At 50.6% G+C, this 21,351-nt stretch overlaps 1 protein-coding gene across 1 annotated transcript in view; it reads left to right on the top strand.

Moving 5' to 3' along the window:
• lck (LCK proto-oncogene, Src family tyrosine kinase) overlaps window positions 1-17,677 on the top strand; it is a 51,882-nt gene extending 34,205 nt beyond the window's left edge. The window contains exons 12-13 of the mRNA XM_033044819.1: window positions 14,906-15,037; window positions 16,909-17,677. Of these exons, the coding sequence (XP_032900710.1) occupies window positions 14,906-15,037; window positions 16,909-17,111 (335 nt within the window). The 3' untranslated portion in view covers window positions 17,112-17,677. The remainder of the gene's footprint in view (window positions 1-14,905; window positions 15,038-16,908) is intronic.
• The last annotated feature ends 3,674 nt before the right edge of the window (window positions 17,678-21,351 follow it).

Raw genomic sequence — 21,351 nt, 5'->3', positions numbered from 1 at the left:
ACAAGTGACATTTCCGCAGCTCAGATAATAGTTAAAGTTATTAAGTTTTTGACATACTCAAGATGTCCTTTCCCACCTTGCCAAATGTATCCATGGAAATCTCTTTATTCCTGAATGAAGGAAGATGATGGAGCCAAGTCCTTCAGGAGCGTGCACCCAGTTTGTCGAGTAGTCTATGTCCCAGAGATGCCAAGACCAGATGCATCTTTTGTAACAATGACCAGAAATACTAAGGTCATTGCAAACTATTTTTAAATGTGAGAGAGAAAAACATTAACAGAGTCCAGCAACCTCCCAGACACTAAACTGGCCCAGGTTTCAGCCGATAACTCAGTCTAGATGTACTTGGTTAAATGGAAATGTCAGATTGTTGAAAAGAGATTCTCGTTGCCTCAACTGTGAGGACATTTGGCACATGAATGGACCCGCTGGGTAAATGGAACGAGCTGCCAGAGGAAGTGCATGTGGCCGGTACAATAACCACATCCTACTGTAGGTGAGGCATCTTGGTCGGCATGGACTAGTTGGGCCGAAGGGCCTGTTTCCATGCTGTATGATTGATGTCACCTATTGTGAATCACAAGAGCTCAGAATTGTCTGTCATTTGATCATCTGAGGAATTTAATGTTAGTGATTAATTAATCTAGAACAAAGAGTGACTATGAAACCACCAGCCTGTCATCAAATCCCTTCGTTCATCAATGTTCACGTACAGACACCAATGTTCACGTTGTTGTTGGTCCTTCATAGTCGAACAAGACCATGACTTCAGTGTTTGTGTGTCTGGAGGTGACTGGTGAGACTGATGCTCTGGCCCAGAGACTGGCCCGCATATGGGACACAGTTGGGTGGGCGCTGCAGGAGAAGTTGTCGTGGATCGAGCATTGTGCGGCGCGTTCCCTCTGAGCTTCATCTCATGTGGTGATCCTGCCTCGTCCAGTTGGCGGTGCAGGTCCTGAAGTCATGACTTGTGCTTGACTTGGATTAAAGTGAGGGCGAGTTACACAAATCCGCAGCCGCACTCTCTCGTCCCGGCCTATCTGGATCCAGGGGCAAAGACATAATCGTCGGGTGGCGATAGGTCAGGATGCAGTGGATGCCACCAGTGTTCTGCGTGAACATTGTGCCCGAATTGCGCTCACCACGCGTTGCTGGGTTCGCCTTCTACCCGTTGGCTGCCAAATGGTGGTCTCCACCGCGTATTCCGCCGGATCCAGTCTTCATCTTTCCTGAATAAGGTAACAGCCACAATGTTTGCATTTGGTGTTTTCCTTCACCCTTCCAGGGTGCTATTCTCTATATGCAGTATGCCTGTGCGTGACTTTATTTAACGTGGGGAGACTGGAGCACAGACAGCCACCCCACGGTCCTTGACAGATCTGGGTCAGGATCCAGTGGCATGGAGTCCAAGACGACCGGAGACCCTTATCTGCTGCAGCCTTCATCCGCCTTCCCAGCCGTTGTGACGCTCCACTAAGGTCAGACCATCCTCCGCCGTTCCACCGTTGAGGTCTTGGTTGGATTGCTCTTTGTCAGAGACCTCCCCCTCGACCTTACCGCCATGGGTAGCCCTACCTGGAGCATAGCTCCAGACGGCATCGCTCTCAGGATCTCAGGTCCACACAAGCTTCTCCACCACGACAAGGTGACAACCCACGGGGAAGATTCACGGACTGACACCATATTCACGGACTGACACGACTGAGTTTACTCAGCCCAATCTCCCAGCATGTACACAAATGGCTCAACTGCACTGGCCTCAAAGTGTTTCAGCCAAGCGGACAGGATAGGTGCGGTAGAACAGGTAATAAACACCTGCCAGGTGCACCACCCTGTCGATGTACGCGGGCACCATGTTCCTGCATCTTGGGAACGTACAGGAAGCCATAAATCCAGAGTGTTTCATTGTCAGATCTACCGACAAAGGACCAATTACATTCTTACCTCCGCAACTATAAAATAACATGCAGATAAATATACAATAATCAATAATACAATAAATAATAATACGAGGTGACCATGACAGTGCAAAACCAGTCGTTAGAGCAACGACAGACACAGTCCGTGTTAGATCACAGTTGCTGAGGTCAGTGTTGTGCAGTGTTCAACAGCCTGATGGTTGTTGGGAAGAAGCTGTTCTTGAATCTGGAGGTCACGGTTTTCAGGCTCCTGTACCTTCTTCCCCATGGTAGCAGCGAGATGGGAGCGTGGCCAGGGTGGTGTGGGTCTCTGATGATGCTGGCTGCCATTTTGAGGCAGCGCCTCCTGTAGATCCCTTCAATGGTGGGGAGGTTAGTACCTGTGATGGACCGGGCAGTGTGTGGTGGGGGGGGTCAGTACCTGTGATGGACCGGGCAGTGTGTGGTGGGGGGGTGGGTGGGGGGAGGGGGGAGGGGGGTCAGTACCTGTGATGGACCGGGCAGTGTCCACCACTCTCTGTAATCTCCTTCATTCCTGTGCGTTGAGTTACTGAACCAGGCTGTGAAACAACCGGTCAGAGTGCTCTCTACTCTACACCTGTGGAAGTCCGATAGAGATCTATTATTTGTCGGTGATGGTGCCAGAATGGAGTTGTTTAGCAACTTGTTTAGCTACTCCACCCGAGATCTATTATTTGTTTATTTGTTTCCTTTGGAGATTAACCATCTTGTACCAAGTTTGCGTGAGGGAGTTAAGCTGCCCGGTGGCGCAGCGGTAGATTTGCTGCCTCACAGCGCCAGAGTCCCGGGTCTATCCTGACTACGGGTCCAACCTGTCAGTATTCTCTCTACCACACTGCTTTATTAAACGTTCAGATTTTTACAGGAGAAGAATGAGAGAACTGTGCATTCGTGATGTAGAATGTTCGTTGTCGATCGTTTGTGCTTTGGCCATGAACCAGCTCTTCATATTACACTCTTGCTCTGCTGAATACAACACGATTCAAAGAATTCTCTGCTAATTGCTAAACTGCGGACCGGGTTGAAGTCGGGTTGTCTGAGTAAGGCTCCTCCTGTGCTGTTCGAGCTGATGAATCTTGACCCTAATCCGTGTTCATTGTGAACCTTGTGCCAAGCAGCCAGGCTCAGCATGGAGAGTTACCCGCTTCACTCTCAAACTGGCCCATCTGGTCTCTGATGCCAAACCGATGCTGGAAAGGATTTGACGCCGATTTCGGAGAGAGGTCACGGTTGTTCCAGGCTCCGCTGGTCGGAGCTGATCTAAAATTGCAGTAAATCCACACATTCAGATCCCCGTGGAATGTTCCAGAGAATAGACACCGACCTTGAATCTGCTAAACAACTCCATTCTGGCACCATCACCGACAAAAGGCAAACTGGGAATATTGTTCAGGAAAATGGTGTGCCTGTTGTCGGAAGGGTGATTCTGTGTGGAATAGGGATGTAGTCAGGGAGGAACCGACAGCTCACTGCCTGATGACTGCAGCCGCTGGTGCCCTGGGTGGAGCTCAGAGTCACCATGTTCCATTTCCCACAGTTGTCCTTGATCCTGCAACAATGGGTGGGCCAAGACTCGAGGCGCTGGTGAATGTGAATGATAGAGGGCGGGACGGTGCATGGGGGAAAGATCCCAGCTGAAACTCACTCCAATCCCAAACAGTCATTGTGGGCAAGGCCAGCAGCATCATCAAGGACCAGTCTCACCCCCGGTCACTCCCTCTTCTCCCCTCTCCCACCGGGCAAGAGGTACAGAAGTGTGAAAACGAACGCACACCTCCAGATTCAGGGACAGTTTCTTCCCGGCTGTTATCAGGCAACTGAACCGTTCTCTCACCAACTAGAGAGCGGTCCTGACCTCATTTGAGACCCTCGGACTTTAATTAATTTAATCTATAATTAGACTCTACCTGGCTTTACCTTGCACTAAACGCTATTCTCTTTATCCTGTATCTGTACACTGTGGACGGCTCGATTGTCATCATTCATCTTTTCACTGACTGGATAGCACGCAACAAAAAAGCTTTTCACTGTACCTCAGTACATGTGACAATTAACTAAACTAAACTCAGCATCTACACTGACATCTCTGGGGGAAAAATTGGAATATGTGACATGTTGGGACGAGACCCTTCTTCGAGACCCCCAGTCTGAAGAAGGGTCTCAACCCCAAAGGTCCCCTCTTCCTTTTTCTTCAGAGATCTTGTCTGTCCCGCTGAGTTACTCCAGCACTTTGTGTCTGTCTTTAGTGTAAAGCAGCATCTGCAGTTCCAACACGTCTACACTGCCATGTTGGTGCGTGGACATTAACCAAATGTAAACACTTGAACACCAATGGCATTGGGTCCATTGCGACAGGTGAGACTGGTCTCTCATCTCAGCCACAAGTCAATGTTGATCTTCTCACCCAGTATAGATACGATCCATCTAAAACATAAAACATTGCTGCAAGCACTAAAGGTAGACAAAAATGCTGGAGAAACTCAGCGGGCGAGGCAGCATCTATGGAGCGAAGGAATAGGTGATGTTTTGGGTTGAGACCCTTCTTCAGTTGCAAGCACTATGTATTTGATGCTTAATACATCGCGTGTGCTTTTGCAGGTAGTTCTTTGTACCTCTGTGGTATTTAGCTTTTGTTTTCTCCTCTTTAGCAGCTTGGTTGATTTCCTGAAGACATCAGTAGGATCAACGCTCAACATATTCAAGCTGATCGATATGGCTGCACAGGTGAGTTACGTACCTGGTCCATATGGTGGTACAGGTGAGTTACTGTACCTAATAAATATGTCAGTGCAGGTACCCAATAGATATAGTTGCGCAGGTGAGTTACTGTACCTGGTAGATAGGGCAGCACAGGTGAGTACTGTACCTGGTGGATAGGGCAGCACATGTGAGTACTGTACCTGTTGGATAGGGCAGCACAGGTGAGTTACTGTACCTGGTGGATAGGGCAGCACAGGTGAGTTACTGTACCTGGTGGATAGGGCAGCATAGTTGAGCCCTGTACCTGTTTGGCAGTGGGATTAGAACAGGAAACTGTAGTGAGTCAGCAGCCAGTGATGTTCAGGGTGAAACGTTTCACCAATGACCAATCAGGTTACTGTTCCAAGCCAGGTATTCACCTGCAGATGTGGATGGGTAAATGAAGCTCTCTCCACAGCTACTGACTGACCTAATGAGCATTTCAGCACTTTCTGATTTTGTTTCAGGTTTCCAGCATCTGCAGTTTATTCCTGTCCTCAGCACCCGTGTCACATGTTGAGCCAGCTGCTGTCAGACTGAAAGATTCATCTTTTCCTTCTGCGTCCACAAACACACATAAAGCATCGCATCCATAACATTCATTAGAATTGTTTAATGCTTTGTTTCAGAGTCTAGAGAGTTTAATAGTCACATGTCACGGCAATGGAACAGCCGCAGGTTTACATTAGCCCATAAATGCAGTAACACAGAAAAATGTATAATAGTCAATAATCCATAAATTAATAAAGTTATACTCGGTTACCCTAACGGTGCAAAACTCATCCATGGAGCACGCACAGACACAGTCTGTGTTAGATCACAGTTGCTGAGGTCAGTGTTGTGCAGTGTTCAAGAGCCTGATGGTTGCTGGAAAGAAGCTGTTCTTGAACCTGGATGTCACAGTTTTCAGGCTCCTGTACCTTCTTCCCCATGGTAGCAGCGAGATGGGAGCGTGGCCAGGGTGGTGTGGGTCTCTGATGATGCTGGCTGCCTTTTTGAGGCAGTGCCTCCTGTAGATCCCTTCGATGGTGGGGGGGTCAGTACCGTGATGGACTGGGCAGTGTGCGGTAGAGGGGGGTCAGTACCTGTGATGGACCGGGCAGTGTCCACCACTCTCTATAGTCTCCATCGTTTCTGGGCGTTTGAGTTACTGAACAAGGCGGTGATGCAACCAGTCAGTGTTCTCTCTACACTGGGGCGGCAGCAAGCACATGAACAAGTACAAGGTGTGCCCTCAACCACATCCCGTCTCTGCGAACAAACGCTAACAAAGGCAAGATAGAGATAACAATCCTTTCACCACAGCCTGCAGATACTTCAGTGCAGAGAAGCAGGCAGCGTGTTGTAGACCAGAGGTCTCGTGGTGTGTGACAGGTTGACAAGGATCCAAACTGGTGCAAAACCAGCACCAACAGAAAATACAGTGTCAAACTGCACTGCCTGGCCGGAGCCAGCGCCATGATGGATCGGGCAGTGTCAGGGTGAGGGGGCTTGAGAGGCGGACAGGGAGAGGGCAGTCTCAGGGTGAGGGGCGTTTAACGGGGTGAGGGGCGTTTAACTCAGGGTGAGGGGCGTTTAACTCAGGGTGCAGAGGGACGGGCAGCTCAGAGTCACAGAGCAGCAACATGTCAGCCTGGTACAGGGAGGGCAGGGCGGTGGGCAGGTGGGCAGGTGGGCAGGTGGGCAGAATCCACCAAACCTGAAGCACACGGACATCGTTCTGTTTTCCCGCTGCAAAATGCCAAGTTCCAATGCCAGGGAGGGGGTGGGGCCTGCAGCTAATGTGCACCAGGATCACTGGAGATGTGTCCCACACTGGATGTGTCCCACACTGGGGATGTGTCCCACACTGGGGATGTGTCCCACACTGGATGTGTCTCACACTGGATGTGTCCCACACTGGAGATGTGTCCCACACTGGATGTGTCTCACACTGGATGTGTCTCACACTGGATGTGTCCCACACTGGATGTGTCTCACACTGGGGATGTGTCCCACACTAGATGTGTCCCACACTAGATGTGTCCCACACTGGGGATGTGTCCCACACTGGATGTGTCCCACACTGGGGATGTGTCCCACACTGGGAATGTGTCCCACACTGGGAATGTGTCCCACACTGGGAATGTGTCCCACACTGGGGATGTGTCCCACACTGGGGATGTGTCCCACACTGGGGATGTGTCCCACACTGGGGATGTGTCCCACACTGGGGATGTGTCCCACACTGGGGATGTGTCCCACACTGGGGATGTGTCCCACACTGGATGTGTCCCACACTGGGGATGTGTCCCACACTGGAGATGTGTCCCACACTGGAGATGTGTCCTACACTGGATGTGTCTCACACTGGATGTGTCCCACACTGGATGTGTCCCACACTGGATGTGTCCCACACTGGATGTGTCTCACACTGGATGTGTCTCACACTGGATGTGTCCCACACTGGAGATGTGTCTCACACTGAACAAGGAGGAGGCATGACTGAGCAAGGGCCTGTCGATGTGACACTGGCGTTGCACCCCCACCCCACTAGCTGTCACACTGGAGTCCCCACACTGAGGGTAGGGTCGTGTTGCCCTGTGACTGTGATTGCCACTGAGCCCTGTCTCTGTTGCGCAGATAGCAGAGGGAATGGCCTTCATCGAACACAGGAACTACATCCACCGCGACCTGCGTGCGGCCAATATCCTGGTATCTGAGGATCTGTGCTGCAAGATCGCAGACTTCGGGCTGGCACGCCTCATCGAGGACAACGAGTACACGGCCAGAGAGGGTAAGGCTGCACTGCACATCTGCATCATATTGCCAGAGAGGTTAAGACCGCAGCTCTGAATCGGGATCAAGTGTGTTTAATTGTCCTATTTACTGACATCAGAGCAATGAAATTCTTCTTTATGCAGCTTAACCGTTAATACAATAACACACTGATAAATATGTAATCATCAGTAATACAATAAAGTCAAGTCAAGTCAAGTCAAGTTTATTTGTCACATACACATACGAGATGTGCAGTGAAATGAAAGTGGCAATGCTCGCGGACTTTTGTGCAAAAGACAAACAACCAAACAACCAAACAAACTATAAACACAATCATAACACACATATTCTTTTACATAATAAATAATGGAAGGAAAAACGTTCAGTAGAGTTAGTCCCTGGTGAGATAGGTGTTTAAAGTCCGAATGGCCTCTGGGAAGAAACTCCTTCTCAACCTCTCCGTTCTCACCGCATGGCAACGGAGGCGTTTGCCTGACCGTAGCAGCTGGAACAGTCGTTGCAGGGGTGGAAGGGGTCTCTCATGATATTGTTGGCTCTGGAGTTGCACCTCCTGATGTATAGTTCCTGCAGGGGGGCAAGTGAAGTTCCCATAGTGCGTTCGGCCGAACGCACTACTCTCTGCAGAGCCTTCTTGTCCTTGGCAGAGCAATTCCCAAACCAGATGGTAATGTTCCCGGACAAGATGCTTTCCACCGCCGCTGCGTAGAAGCACTGGAGGATCCTCGGAGACACTCTGAATTTCCTCAATTGCCTGAGGTGGTAAAGGCGCTGCCTTGCTTTACTCACGAGTGCTGAGGCGTGTGATGCCCAAGTCATATCCTCGGAGATGTGGACTCCCAGATATTTAAAACAGTTCACCCTATCCACAGGATCCCCATTTATCCTCAATGGAGTGTACGTCCTCGGATGATGTGCCCTCCTAAAGTCCATGATCAGCTCCTTCGTTTTTTTGATGTTCAAGAGGAGGCTGTTATCCTGGCACCAGAGTGCTAGACCAGCCACCTCCTCCCGGTAGGCCTTCTCGTCGTTGTCTGAGATCAGGCCCACCACCACAGTGTCATCAGCAAACTTAATTAATGAGTTGGAGCTGACCTAGCCACACAGTCATGTGTGTACAGGGAGTACAATAGGGGGCTGAGGACGCAACCCTGGGGCGATCCTGTGCTCAGGGTGAGGGACTTCGATGTATTCCCTCCCATCTTGACTACCTGGGGCCTGGCGGTGAGAAAGTCCAGGACCCAGGCACACAGGGAGGTGTTGAGCCCCAATTCCATTAGCTTCCCGGCCAGTCTGGTGGGGACAATCGTGTTGAAGGCTGAACTGTAGTCTATGAACAGCATCCTCACGTAGCCCCCCTTCTGGCTGTCCAGATGGGAGAGAGCGGTGTGCAAGACCTGGGAGACCGCATCGTCCGTGGATCTGTTCGGACGGTATGCGAACTGCAACGGGTCCATGTTCCGAGGGAGGAAGGCGCAGATGTGTTTCTACACCAGCCTCTCAAAGCATTTCATGACTACCAAGGTAAGGGCCACCGGACGGTAGTCATTCAGACAGGCTGGGGAGGCATTTTTTGGTACCGGTAAAATGATGGATTTTTTGAAGCAGGCAGGGACCACGGACTTGTCCAGGGAGAGGTTGAATAATGTAGTGAGCACTGGAGCTAGCTGCGTAGCACAGGACTTGAGTACTCGCCTAGAGATGCCATCGGGGCCTGCAGCTTTTCTCGTGTTCACCCGTGTCAGAGCCCTCCTCACGTCGTGCTCGGACAGCGAGAATGTGTGCACATTCCTCCCTTCAGCTTCGGTAACCAGCCCGCTGGCGGTATTGTCGATAGTCGGCAGACCTGGAGTGGTGTTGCCCCTCTCGAAACGAGCGTAAAAGGAGTTCAGGTCATCAGCTAGGGAGGTGCCGGCACTTGCGGATGAGGGAGGGGTGCTCCGGTAGTTGGTTACAATCCGTAGCCCCTGCCACAGGCTTCTGGTGTCTTGCTGCTCCATCTGTAACTCCATCTTGTCTCTGTACCTTCTCTTTGCGTCCTTCACCGCCCTTCGCAGTCGGTAGGACTCTACCTTGTAGACGTCCATGTTTCCTGATGCCAGGCCCGAGTTGTAGGCAGCGGTGCGAGCATTCAGGGCCACACGAACAGACCTGTCTACCCAGGGTTTTTGGTTCGGAAAGGTGCTTACCCTTGCCGTGGGGACGATGTTGTCGGTTACTGTTGCGATGAAGTCCGTGACTGCTTCCGCGAACTCACTGACGTCACTGGAACTTGCTTCGAACATATTCCAATCGACATCACTCAGTGCATCTTGCAGCATGGCCTCTGACTGGTCGGACCACCGCTTTACGTCCCTCGTCTCTACCGCTTCCCGAACTATCCTCTGTTTATACTCCGGCAACAGGAAAATGGCAGCGTGGTCAGATTTTCCTAGGGGAGGGAGTGAAAAGGCCTTGTAGCCTTTCCTGAACGGTGCGTAGCAGTGGCCCAAAGTGGACCACTTTGAATTACTAAATTAATCATCAGTAATAGTTGGTGGCCAAATTGCAGTCTGTAGATCACAGTTGCTGAGGTCAGTGTTCAACAGCCTGATGGTTGTTGGGAAGAAGCTGTTCTTCAACCTGGAGTTCGCGGTTTTCAGCTCTGAAAGAGACTGGAAAAGCATAAAGTGAATCATAAAATGAGTCTTGAGCAGAAATGCTGCTGGTGACGGCACTAACTAATGACGAGGGTTCTGAATACCCAGCTTCACCACTAGGTGCCGCTACAACAGCAGTGTCACATATCGGACATTTACAATAGAAGATTGAGGGGGGATCTTATAGAAACTTACAACATTCTTAAGGGGTTGGACAGGCTAGATGCAGGAAGATTGTTCCCGATGTTGGGGAAGTCCAGGACAAGGGGTCACAGTTTAAGGATAAGGGGGAAATCTTTTAGGACCGAGACGAGAAAAACATTTTTTACACAGAGAGTGGTGAATCTGTGGAACTCTCTGCCACAGAAGGTAGTTGAGGCCAGTTCATTGGCTATATTTAAGAGGGAGTTAGATGTGGCCCTTGTGGCTAAAGGGATCAGGGGGTATGGAGAGAAGGCAGGTACAGGATACTGAGTTGGATGATCAGCCATGATCATATTGAATGGCGGTGAAGGCTCGAAAGGGCCGAATGGCTTACTCCTGCACCTATTTTCTATGTTTTCTATGTTTCTAACAGGGACATGAGAAACTGCAGATGCTGGAATCTTGAGTAAAAGGTAAAGTGCTGGAGGAACTCCCTGTGGAGGGAATGGACAGACGACATTTCAGGTCAGGACCCTTCTACAGACTGAAGTCCGACCTGACCTGCTGAGCTCCTCCAGCACTTGGCGTTTTGCACAAGCAGGATATCTAGGATATTTAGAAATAACATTTCACTCACTGTCACACTTGCCTGAGAGTTGTTTTTCTCACCACCTCCCTAACATGGGGTAAACTCCGCTGTTTGATCAGCAGTGCACTTCCTGACCCACCTGCATATAGTTTGAAACCCGTTCAAAATTAATAAAGCTCTCAGTTTTGTCAGAGAAATATGCAGAAGAGTGCCAGAGATGTGCCGACTGATGCACTAAAACTAAGCTTTGCTGAACTTTGTCCCTGAAGAGTATTAGTACAGGACATGTTGTCTTTATGCTCTGCTCCAATGATTCACACAGTCATCGTTGTCAGAGTGCATTGTTTCAGTGTGAGGGTGAGAAACAATGTACAGGATGCTGGCGACGGTGAACGTCTGCACAACAATGGCAGGCGGCTGGCTACTCCAGCACCATGTGCTGCTAAACCTCACAACCCTGGCCGTATGGCTGGGCAATAGCAATGTACACAGTGACCCTTGCTTTCCCTTTCTCCCCATCCCTCCCCCCCTCCCCAATCCTAGCTCTCCAACTAATCTGACTGTCTGAAGATAGACACATAAAGCAGGAGTAACTCAGTGGGACAGGCAGCATCTCTGGAGGGGACGAATGGGTGACGTATTGGGTCGAGGCCCTTCTTCAGACTGGTTTGGGATAAGGGATAAGTGCTACCTCCTGCACACACACACAACTCACTGACTTCATCCATTTCACCACTAACTTCCATCCGGCACTCAAATACACCTGGACCATTTTCGACACTTCCCTACCATTTCTAGACCTCACTATCTCCATCGCAGGTGATAGACTACTGACCGACATCCACTATAAACCCACTGACTCCCATGGCTATCTGGACTACACTTCTTCCCACCCTGCTTCCTGTAAGGACTCCATCCCCAACTCCCAATTCCTCCGTCTACGCCGCATCTGCTCCCAGGATGAGGTTTTCCACACCAGGGCATCGGAGATGTCCTCATTCTTCAGGGAACGGGGGTTCCCCTCTTCTACTATAAATGAGGTTCTCACCAGGGTCTCTTCTACACCCCGTAGCTCTGCTCTCACTCCCCATCCCCCCCACTCGTAACAAGGGCAGAGTCCCCCTTGTCCTCACCTTCCACCCCACCAGCCATCACATACAACAAATAATCCTCCGACATTTTCGCCACCTCCAATGGGATCCCACCACTGGCCACATCTTCCCATCTCCTCCCCTGTCTGCTTTCCGCAGAGACCGCTCCCTCTGTAACTCCCTGGTCAATTCGTCCCTTCCCACCCGAACCACCCCTCTCCGGGCACTTTCCCTTGCAACCGCAGGAAATGCTACACTTGTCGCTTTACCTCCCCCCTCGACTCCATTCAAGGACCCAAGCCGTCTTTCCAGCTGCGGCAGAGGTTCACCTGCACCTCCTCCAACCTCATCTATTGCATCCGCTGCTCTAGATGTCAGCTGCTCTACATCGGTGAGACCAAGCATAGGCTTGGCGATCGCTTCGCCCAACATCTCCGCTCAGTTCGCAATAAACAACCTGATCTCCCGGTGGCTCAGCATTTGAACCCCCCCTCCCATTCCGAATCCGACCTCTCTGTCCTGGGCCTCCTCCATGGCCAGAGTGAGGACCACCGTAAATTGGAGGAGCAGCACCTCATATTTCGCTTGGGCAGTTTGCACCCCAGCGGTATGAACATTGACTTCTCTAATTTCAGGTAGTCCCTACTTTCTCCTCCCCTTCTCAGCTCTCCCTCAGCCCACTGGCTCCACCTTTTCCTTTCTTCTTCCCCCCCCCCCCCCCCCCCCCCCCCCCCCCCCCACACCCTCACATCAGTCTGAAGAAGGGTCTCGACCAAAAATGCCTAATTCCTTCGGTCCATAGATGCTGCCTCACGCACTGAGTTTCTCCAGCATTTTTGTCTATCTGCATAAAAGTAATAATGATAAATGAAACAGGCCATTGTTAGTTGTTTGTTGAGTGAAATCGAGCTGGTGTGACTTGGGTGAGAGATGGATAGAGAGAGAGAGAGAGAGAGAGAGAGAGAGAGAGAGAGAGAGAGAGAATGCTGGGGTTACTTGAATTTGGAGAAATTAATATTCGTACCGCTGGGACAGTTTGACCGTCCTCCTGATTAAATTATACTTTGTATCCTCGTTGTAACCTCCCCCTAGCATACGATGATCTGTTCAACATTTCCATGACCTTCGTCCCCTTTGATCTCTCGTTTTCACACCTTGCTCTTCTATATCTCTAGTCTCTCTCTCCCCTGACTCTCAGTCTGAAGAAGGGCCTCGACGCGAAACATCACCCATTCCTTCTCTCCAGAGATGCTGCCTGTCCCGCTGAGTTACTCCAGCTTTTTGTGTCCATCTTTGACGATGTACACGAGCTCAGCGTACATAACACAGGAATGAAAGTAGCACAGGAAGTGTTGCTGTAGCTGCTGCAGCTGCTGGTTACAACAAGCAAGCCTCACACACGAGCAACATCTACTCTGCTGCCCCACACCGCCTGAGTCACATCTCATGCAGGGACACACAAGCAAGTGCAGAAACCTGAACAACACACAAAGTGCTGCAGGAACTCAGTGGGTCATCAATTCATAAGTGACAGGAACAGAATTAAGCCATTCGGCCCATCAATCATGGCTGATCTATCTCTCCCTCCTAACCCCATTCTCCTGCCTTCTCCCTATAACCCCGGACACCCGTACTAATCAAGAATCTATCTCAAATATATTCACTGACTTGGCCTCCACAGCCTTCTGTGGCAAAGAATTCCACAGATTCACCACCCTCTGGGTAAAGATATTTCTCCTCATCTCCTTCCTAAAGTACCACCAGGCAGCATCAGTGGGAGGAACGGACAGGTGATGGTTTGGGTCCGGACCCTTCCTCAGACTTCTAACACTCTACATGTCAAGGCAATGCTAACTCAGTGGGTCAGGCAGCATCTGTGGAGAACATGGAAAGGTGACGTTTCACAGAGTGCTGGAGTAACAGTCGGTCAGGCAGCATCTGTGGAGAACATGGAAAGGTGACGTTTCACAGAATGCTGGAGTAACTCAGCGGGTCAGGCAGCATCTGTGGAGAACATGGATAGGTGACATTTCACAGAGTGCAGGAGTAACAGTCGGTCAGGCAGCATCTGTGGGGATCATGGAGAGGTGAGCAGGATAGGAGCCACTAATACATGGTCACTTATCCAGAGACGCTGCCTGACCCATCAAGTGTATCACACTGTACGGTGGCACACTGAGGACATCTAGTGGCGGAGTTGGAACACTGTAGGTTACGGTAGAGGCTGGAGCAAGTTAGGGGCGGCACGGTGGCGCAGCTGTAGTACTGCCTCACACCACCGGAAACCTGGGTTCGATCCTGACTACAGGTGCTGTCTCTACGGAGTTTGCACGTTCTCCCTGTGACCTGCGTGGGTTTTCTCCGGGTGCTCTGGTTTTCTCCCACATTCCAAAGACGTGCAGGCTTATAGGTTAATTGGCTTTGTATAAATGTAAATTGTCCCTGGTGTGTGTAGGATAATAATGGATGGGATTTATATAGCGCCTTTCTAATACTCAAGGCGCTTTACATCGCATTATTCATTCACTCCTCAGTCACACTCGGTGGTGGTAAGCTACTTCTGTAGCCACAGCTGCCCTGGGGCAGACTGACGGAAGCGTGGCTGCCATTCTGCGCCTACGGCCCCTCCAACCACCACCAATCACTCACACACATTCACACACATTCGCACACAGGCAAAGGTGGGTGAAGTGTCTTGCCCAAGGACACAACGACAGTATGCACTCCAAGCGGGATTCGAACCGGCCACCTTCCGGTCGCCAGCCGAACACTTAGCCCATTGTGCCATCTGTCGTCCCGATAGGATAGTCACAAATGCTGGAGTAACTTGGCGGGACAGGCAGCATCTCTGGAGAGAAGGAATGGGTGACGTTTCGGGTCGAGACCCTGCTTCAGACTGGTGTTGGCGTGCGGTAATCGCTGGTCGGCCGGAGGGCCTGTTTCCGTGCTGTATCTCTGAACTATACTAATCCTCCGTTTGTTCAGGTGCTAAGTTCCCCATCAAATGGACGGCACCGGAAGCCATTAACTACGGAACGTTCACCATCAAGTCTGATGTCTGGAGCTTCGGAATCCTCCTGACGGAGATCGTGACCTACGGGCGGATACCCTATCCAGGTACACACTGTGTTGATGGGCGGGATACCCTATCCAGGTACACACTGTGTTGATGGGCGGGATACCCTATCCAGGTACACACTGTGTTGATGGGTGGATACCCTATCCAGGTACACACTGTGTTGATGGGCGGGATACCCTATCCAGGTACACACTGTGTTGATGGGCGGGATACCCTATCCAGGTACACCTGTGTTGATGGGCGGGATACCCTATCCAGGTACACACTGTGTTGATGGACATGTACACTCACATCCTGGCATCTACACTACCCTGGTAGTTCACCACCACCTGACAAACTCCACAATCAATAAGTCGGGTTTTCTCCGAGACCTTCAGTTTCTCCCACACTCCAAAGATGAACAGGTTTGTAAGTTAATTGGCTTGGTACAAATGTAAAAATTGTCCCTAGTGTGTGTTGGATAGTGTTGGTGTACGGGGATCGCTGGTCGGTGTGGTCTCGGTGACCAAAGGACCAGTTCTGCGCTGTATCTCTAAACTAAACTAGTGTGTATGAAGGAACTGCAGATGCTGGTTTTAACCAAAGATAGACACAGAATGCTGGAGTAACTCAGTGGGAGAGGCAGATTCTCTGGAGAAGGAATGCGTGACGTTTTGGGTCGAGACCCTTCCTCACTGTCATTGTTGAGAGGGGACAAACCTCTGGTCATTGTCCATAATAGCGGTGGTTTTCCAGGGGTATTTTTTTCATAAATTACCAGTGTCTGCGCAATGTTTGCGGGCGAGGGTCAGATTGGAGCAGGCGGATCATTGCTGGGGGCCAGGTGTGAATGCAGAAGGACAGAGCTCTCTGACCGGTCAGCTCTCAGTGTTGTCCCTCTCTCCTTGACCCATCACTGGGACCGTGGGATGTTGGAGATGGGACATGCAGGTTACCATGGATACGGGCCAGGCTGGGCAAATGGGGTGAGGTTTGGGGTTTGGGGTTAGGTATATTATTGCACTGTGTGATGAGAAATAGTGGTGAGAAAGCTCCTGCACCCGCTGAGTTTCCCCAGCAATTGTGTGTACCTTCGATATTCCAGCATCTGCAGTTCCCTTTTGAACACTTTGTCTACTCCACTGCGATATCTCCTCAAGGTATGCCTACTTTGAAGAAGTTCTCCTCCTCTCTCCGGAGACAGTTTCACAACCTCCTCTAGCCCGTGCTGTCTCCTCCCCTTCCTTAACCCTCTAGCTGTCTCCTCCCACCCTCCCATCCGCCCGCCCTTGGGCTCCTCCTCCTCCTCCCCTTTTCCTTCTTTCTTTCCCCACCCCCCATCAGTCTGAAGAAGGGTTTTGGCCCGAAACGTCGCCTATTTCCTTCGCTCCATAGATGCTGCTGCACCCGCTGAGTTTCTCCAGCAATTGTGTGTACCGTGAGAAAGCTCTGCTCTGCATGCTATCAGAGTGCGGGACTAGCTCATTGACTAGCAGAGTGCGGGACTAGGTATTAACTCAGCGGGACAGGCAGCATCTCTGCAGAGAAGGAATGGGTGACGTTTCGGGTCGAGACTCTTCTTCAGACTTAGTCTCGACCTGAAACGTCACCCATTCCTTCTCTTCAGAGATGCTGCCTGTCCCGCTGAGTTACTCCAGCTTTTTGTGTCCATCTTCGGTTTAAACCAGATTCTGCAGTTCCTTGCTACACACAGGCTGCTCCTGAGTCTGGTTTCAAGCTTCTGAACCTTCTACCAGATGGGAGCAGGGAAAAGAAGGCATGATCGGGGTGGGACGAGTCTTTGGTTATACATGGGGCGCTTGGGTCGGCATGGGTGAGTGGGGCCGAAGAACCTGTTTCCGTGCCGTGAGACTCCGTGGCTAACCTTCTTCCTCACCAAGTCTTCATGTGTCTTTGTGACTGTACACAGGAATGTCCAACCCTGAAGTGATCCAGAACCTGGAGCGCGGCTACCGGATGCCTCAACCGGACAACTGCACCGAGGAACTGTACGACGTGATGAATCAATGCTGGAGCGACAAGCCTGAAGATCGGCCAACATTTGAGTTTCTCCAGAGTGTCCTGGAAGACTTCTTCACAGCCACTGAAGCCCAGTACCAGAAGCAACCTTGATAGTGTTGACATGGACAACGCAGACAGAGATGATGCCTTCCACACACTTTGATAGTATCTCACAGTGCGGTACAGCCCAGAAAATGCTGCAAAATAGGAAGTATGGCAGGTGACTAGTGCAGAGTAAACTCCCATAAACAACAATAGACACCAGGTGCAGGAGGAGGCCATTTGGCCCTTCGAGCCAGCACCGCCATTCAATGTGATCATGGGTGATCATCCCCAATCAGTACCCCGTTCCTGCCTTCTCCCCATATCCCCTGACTCCGCTATTTTTAAGAGCCCTATCTAGCTCTTTCTTGAAAGCATCCAGAGAACTTGCCTCCACTGAGGCAGAGAATTCCACAGACTCACCACTCTCTGTGAGATAATGACCAGATGGATGGTTAATGATGTTGAACGATGTATAAATATTGACCAAGACAGTGTAGTCATGTCCTGGGCACATCCCTGGAAACACAGCCTCCTGTGTGACATTCCATCACTGGAAGTTCTGGGATACTCGCATCTCTTCTCACTCATCCCCCCCCACCTCACCACACCTCACATCCCGCCAACTTGCTTCTTTCCCCCCCCCCCCCCCCCCACCTGCCTCATACCCCCCCAACCCCTCCACTCGCTCCTCCCCCACCCCACAGCACTTGCCCATGCCCCACAGGGATGTTTACTTTAGTTTAGTTTAGCTTATTATTGTTATTGTCACGTGTACCAAAGTACAATGAAAAGCTTTTGTTGCGTGCTATCCAGTCAGTGAAAAGACATGATTAGTATCGAGCCGTCCACAGTGTACAAATATATGATCAAGGGAATAATGTTCAATGTAAGATAACTTCCAGTAAAGTCCGATTAAAGATAGTCCGAGGGTCTCCAATGAGATAGATGGGGGGTCTGGACCGCTCTCCAGTTGGTGAGAGGATGGTTCAGTTGCCTGATAAACAGCTGGGAAGAAACTGCCCCTGAATCTGGAGGTGTGCATTTTCACACTTCTGTACCTCTTGCCCGATGGGAGAGGGGAGAAGAGGGAGTGACCGGGTTGGGACTGGTCCTTGGATACACGCCTGTCTTTCTATCTCAACTTATCCAGTGATGCTCTCTTTACAAGAGTGTGTAATATGTCCCAGCACGGAACAATGATATTCATACTCGCTGCAGCTTAGCAGCCCCACTAATACAAGAACACAAAATACATTGCAACAATCAATAATACAGTTAAGTTGATCATTAGTAGTACTTGGGAATCGTTACAGTGCAAAGCCAAAACTTCCAAACCTGAACATAATTCATCAGAAATATTTTGCTACATTTTCTAAATTCTTTGAAAGGTCCACGTTATTTTGAAGCTACAACTCTGATTATGCGATTTTATTTGAAGTAGATTTTAAATTAGTGATGCTCTCTCAGTTTAACGATCTCATTCTGGCTTTCAAATCAAGACACCCACTGGAGTTCATGAGCGACGGACACAAAGCTGTCTGCAACGGTCCTGCTGAATGTTTCTGGCACTGTGCGTCCGTCATCCCTGTCCCTTGATGTTATCTGTCATATACTGTAGGTGGATGTTTGAACTGATCTGCACTCGGATATCATGTAGCTCATCACATTAAGCTTGGGCAGTTTACACCCCATCGGTATGAACATTGACAAGTAACCCTTGCTTTCCCTCTCTCTCTCCGTCCCTCCCCCATCCTAGTTCTCTGACCAGTCTAACTGTCCCCCTGATTAAAATTTACTATTGTATGCTTCGTTGTCAGCTTCCCCTAGCTAACAATTATCGATTCTACATTTTTCTCGATTCTCTCCCTTTGATCCCACGTTTTCACACCTTACCCTTCCATATCTCTCGTTTCCCTCTCCCCTGGCTCTCAGTCAGCAGAAGGGTCTCGATCCAAAATGTCACCCATTCCTTCTATCCGGAGCTGCTGCCTGGCCCAGTGAGTTACTCCAGTATTTTGTGTCTATCTACATTAAATCATTATCTGTGGGGAATAGGGATTACACCAATCGGAACAATATTCTTGATCAAAAGCAGTTATTCTCATTGTGAACCGGTACGTTGCTGCACCTTTTGTCCCAGGTGTGCTCCTCCACTTTCCAGATATACCCACTTGTGCCAATTCAGACAATTACCTGCTCACCACGAGGCAAACCAACAACGAGGATGTCACGATGATCGATAGCTAATCGTCTTTCTAAACTCCTATTATTCTGCAGATCGTATTTCATGAGAAAATAAATTATGGATGTTTGTTTCCGTTCTGTATGAATATGTGGAAATAATCTGATGTGTAGCAAGTTGTACCAGTTTGTGGCAGGGGCATGATCATGCTTGGGTTGGTGATATGGCACTGCATACTCTCTCCTGCACACTCCCTCCCTCCCTCCCACCCTTCCTCCCTCCCTCCCTTCCTCCCTCCATCCTCGCCTCTCCATCCCTCCCTCCTGCACAATGCCTCCTTCCCCTCCATCCTACAGCCTCCATCCCTCTCTCCTGCCCTCCATGCCTCCATCCTCGCCCTTCCATCCCTCCCTCCTGCAGACCCTCTCCTATGCCGCTCTGACTGGCATCAATAGCCGGGCACAATCAGTGCCAGCTGATAGTTTACATGTTTTAAGTTTTTTTTCTCTTTTATAGAATCTTTTAAACAGAATTAAATGTCAGATTTCTGCTAAAACGACAGTTTTCATTTTTGTTTTCACACATATACGTTTTGTACAGATAAGAATGCAAAGTAATAATTAGTGATTTTGTGAACTTATATTTCAGTTTAGATCTTTTGTAGTTTTGAGTCTTTTTTAAAGAAAATAAACAAAGGAAATAAAGTGCAAATTCTGCTTGGTGTTTTATCCATTCACCCACAATGTAGCAACACTCGACCGACACAGGTCAACATGTGCCCAATGCTCCCAATCGCTCCTTGGCTCCTCCCGCTCATGTTGACTCTCTGGGACTCATGGCTCTTTGGTTCTTAAAGCTCCTTCCAGCTTTTCAAACATCTTCGCAGTTTTAAGCACATCCACTTGGTAACAGAGATTCTCTCCCTGTCAATCCCATCACATCCACATCTGTTACTGGTCGAGGTTTTGTTACTAGATTTGTTTCTGTTCTGGAGAAGGGTCTCGACCCGAAACGTCACCCATTCCTTCTCTCTAGAGATGCTTGCCTGTCCTGCTGAGTTACTCCAGCATTTTGTATCTATCTTTGGTTTAAACCGGCATCTGGAGTTCCTTCCTACACATCTTCATTTGTCACTGGTCTAGACTTTGGAACTCCCTCCCCAACAACTTGGCAACTCTGGTATCTTTGATGGGAACTGCAGTGGTTCAAGATGTGAGGCAGAGGAAGAGAATTCAGAAGAATCTTTTTCTCAGGGTGGAAATATCCAACAGTAGAGGGCAGAGCTCTAGAGTGAGGGGGGGGGGGGGGGGGGGGGGGTGGCGGGGCGGAAGGGGGAGGTTTAAAGCAGATGTGAGTGAGTGCACGTATTTTTACACAGAGAGTGGTGAGAGCCTGGAACATACTGCCGGGGGGGGGGTGGCAGATACGATCGTAGTGTTGAAGAGGCTTCTGGATGGGCACATAGGCTGGGACTAGAGGGATATGTATCATGTACACACAGATAAGATCAGTTTAACGGCATAGTGTTCTGCACAAACATTGTGGGATCATTCCTCACTAGTCCAGAGCAATCAGGGGGGGACGGGGGAGGGTAACGGGGGATGGAGGGGGGAGTGTGGGGGAGGGGAGTGTGGGGGGGGGGGGAGGGGGAGGTGTGAGAGGGGGAGGGGGAATGAGGGGGAGTGTGGGGGAGGGGAGTGTGGGGGAGGGGAGTGGGGGGGGAGGGGGAGGTGTGAGGGGGGGAGGGGGAGGTGTGAGAGGGGAATGGGGGAGGTGTGAGGGGGGAGGGGGGAATGAGGGGGAGTGTGGGGGAGGGGGGAGTGTGGGGGAGGGGAGTGGGGGGGGGGGAGGGGGAGGTGTGAGGGGGGGAGGTGTGAGGGGGGAGGGGATGGAGGGGGAGTGGGGGAGGTGGGAACGTGAAGGGGGAGGGGCGGTAACTTTGCGCCGTCAACCAAACTCGCTGGCGCCGAAGCCCCGCCCCCTGCCGCCATTTGTTACCGGGGGCTGACGTCACAGAGGACGCGGGGCGGGGCGCGGTGGGTTGGGGCGGGGATTGGAGGAGGCGCCGCCACTCAGCGCGGGAGGGGGGCGGGGCGGGGCCAGCAGGGTTGGTTGCGCGCGCGG

This window comes from Amblyraja radiata, chromosome 27 (assembly GCF_010909765.2).
Source record: "Amblyraja radiata isolate CabotCenter1 chromosome 27, sAmbRad1.1.pri, whole genome shotgun sequence".
Classification (NCBI taxonomy): Eukaryota; Metazoa; Chordata; class Chondrichthyes; order Rajiformes; family Rajidae; genus Amblyraja; species Amblyraja radiata.
This window is presented reverse-complemented; position numbering and strand designations above follow the sequence as displayed.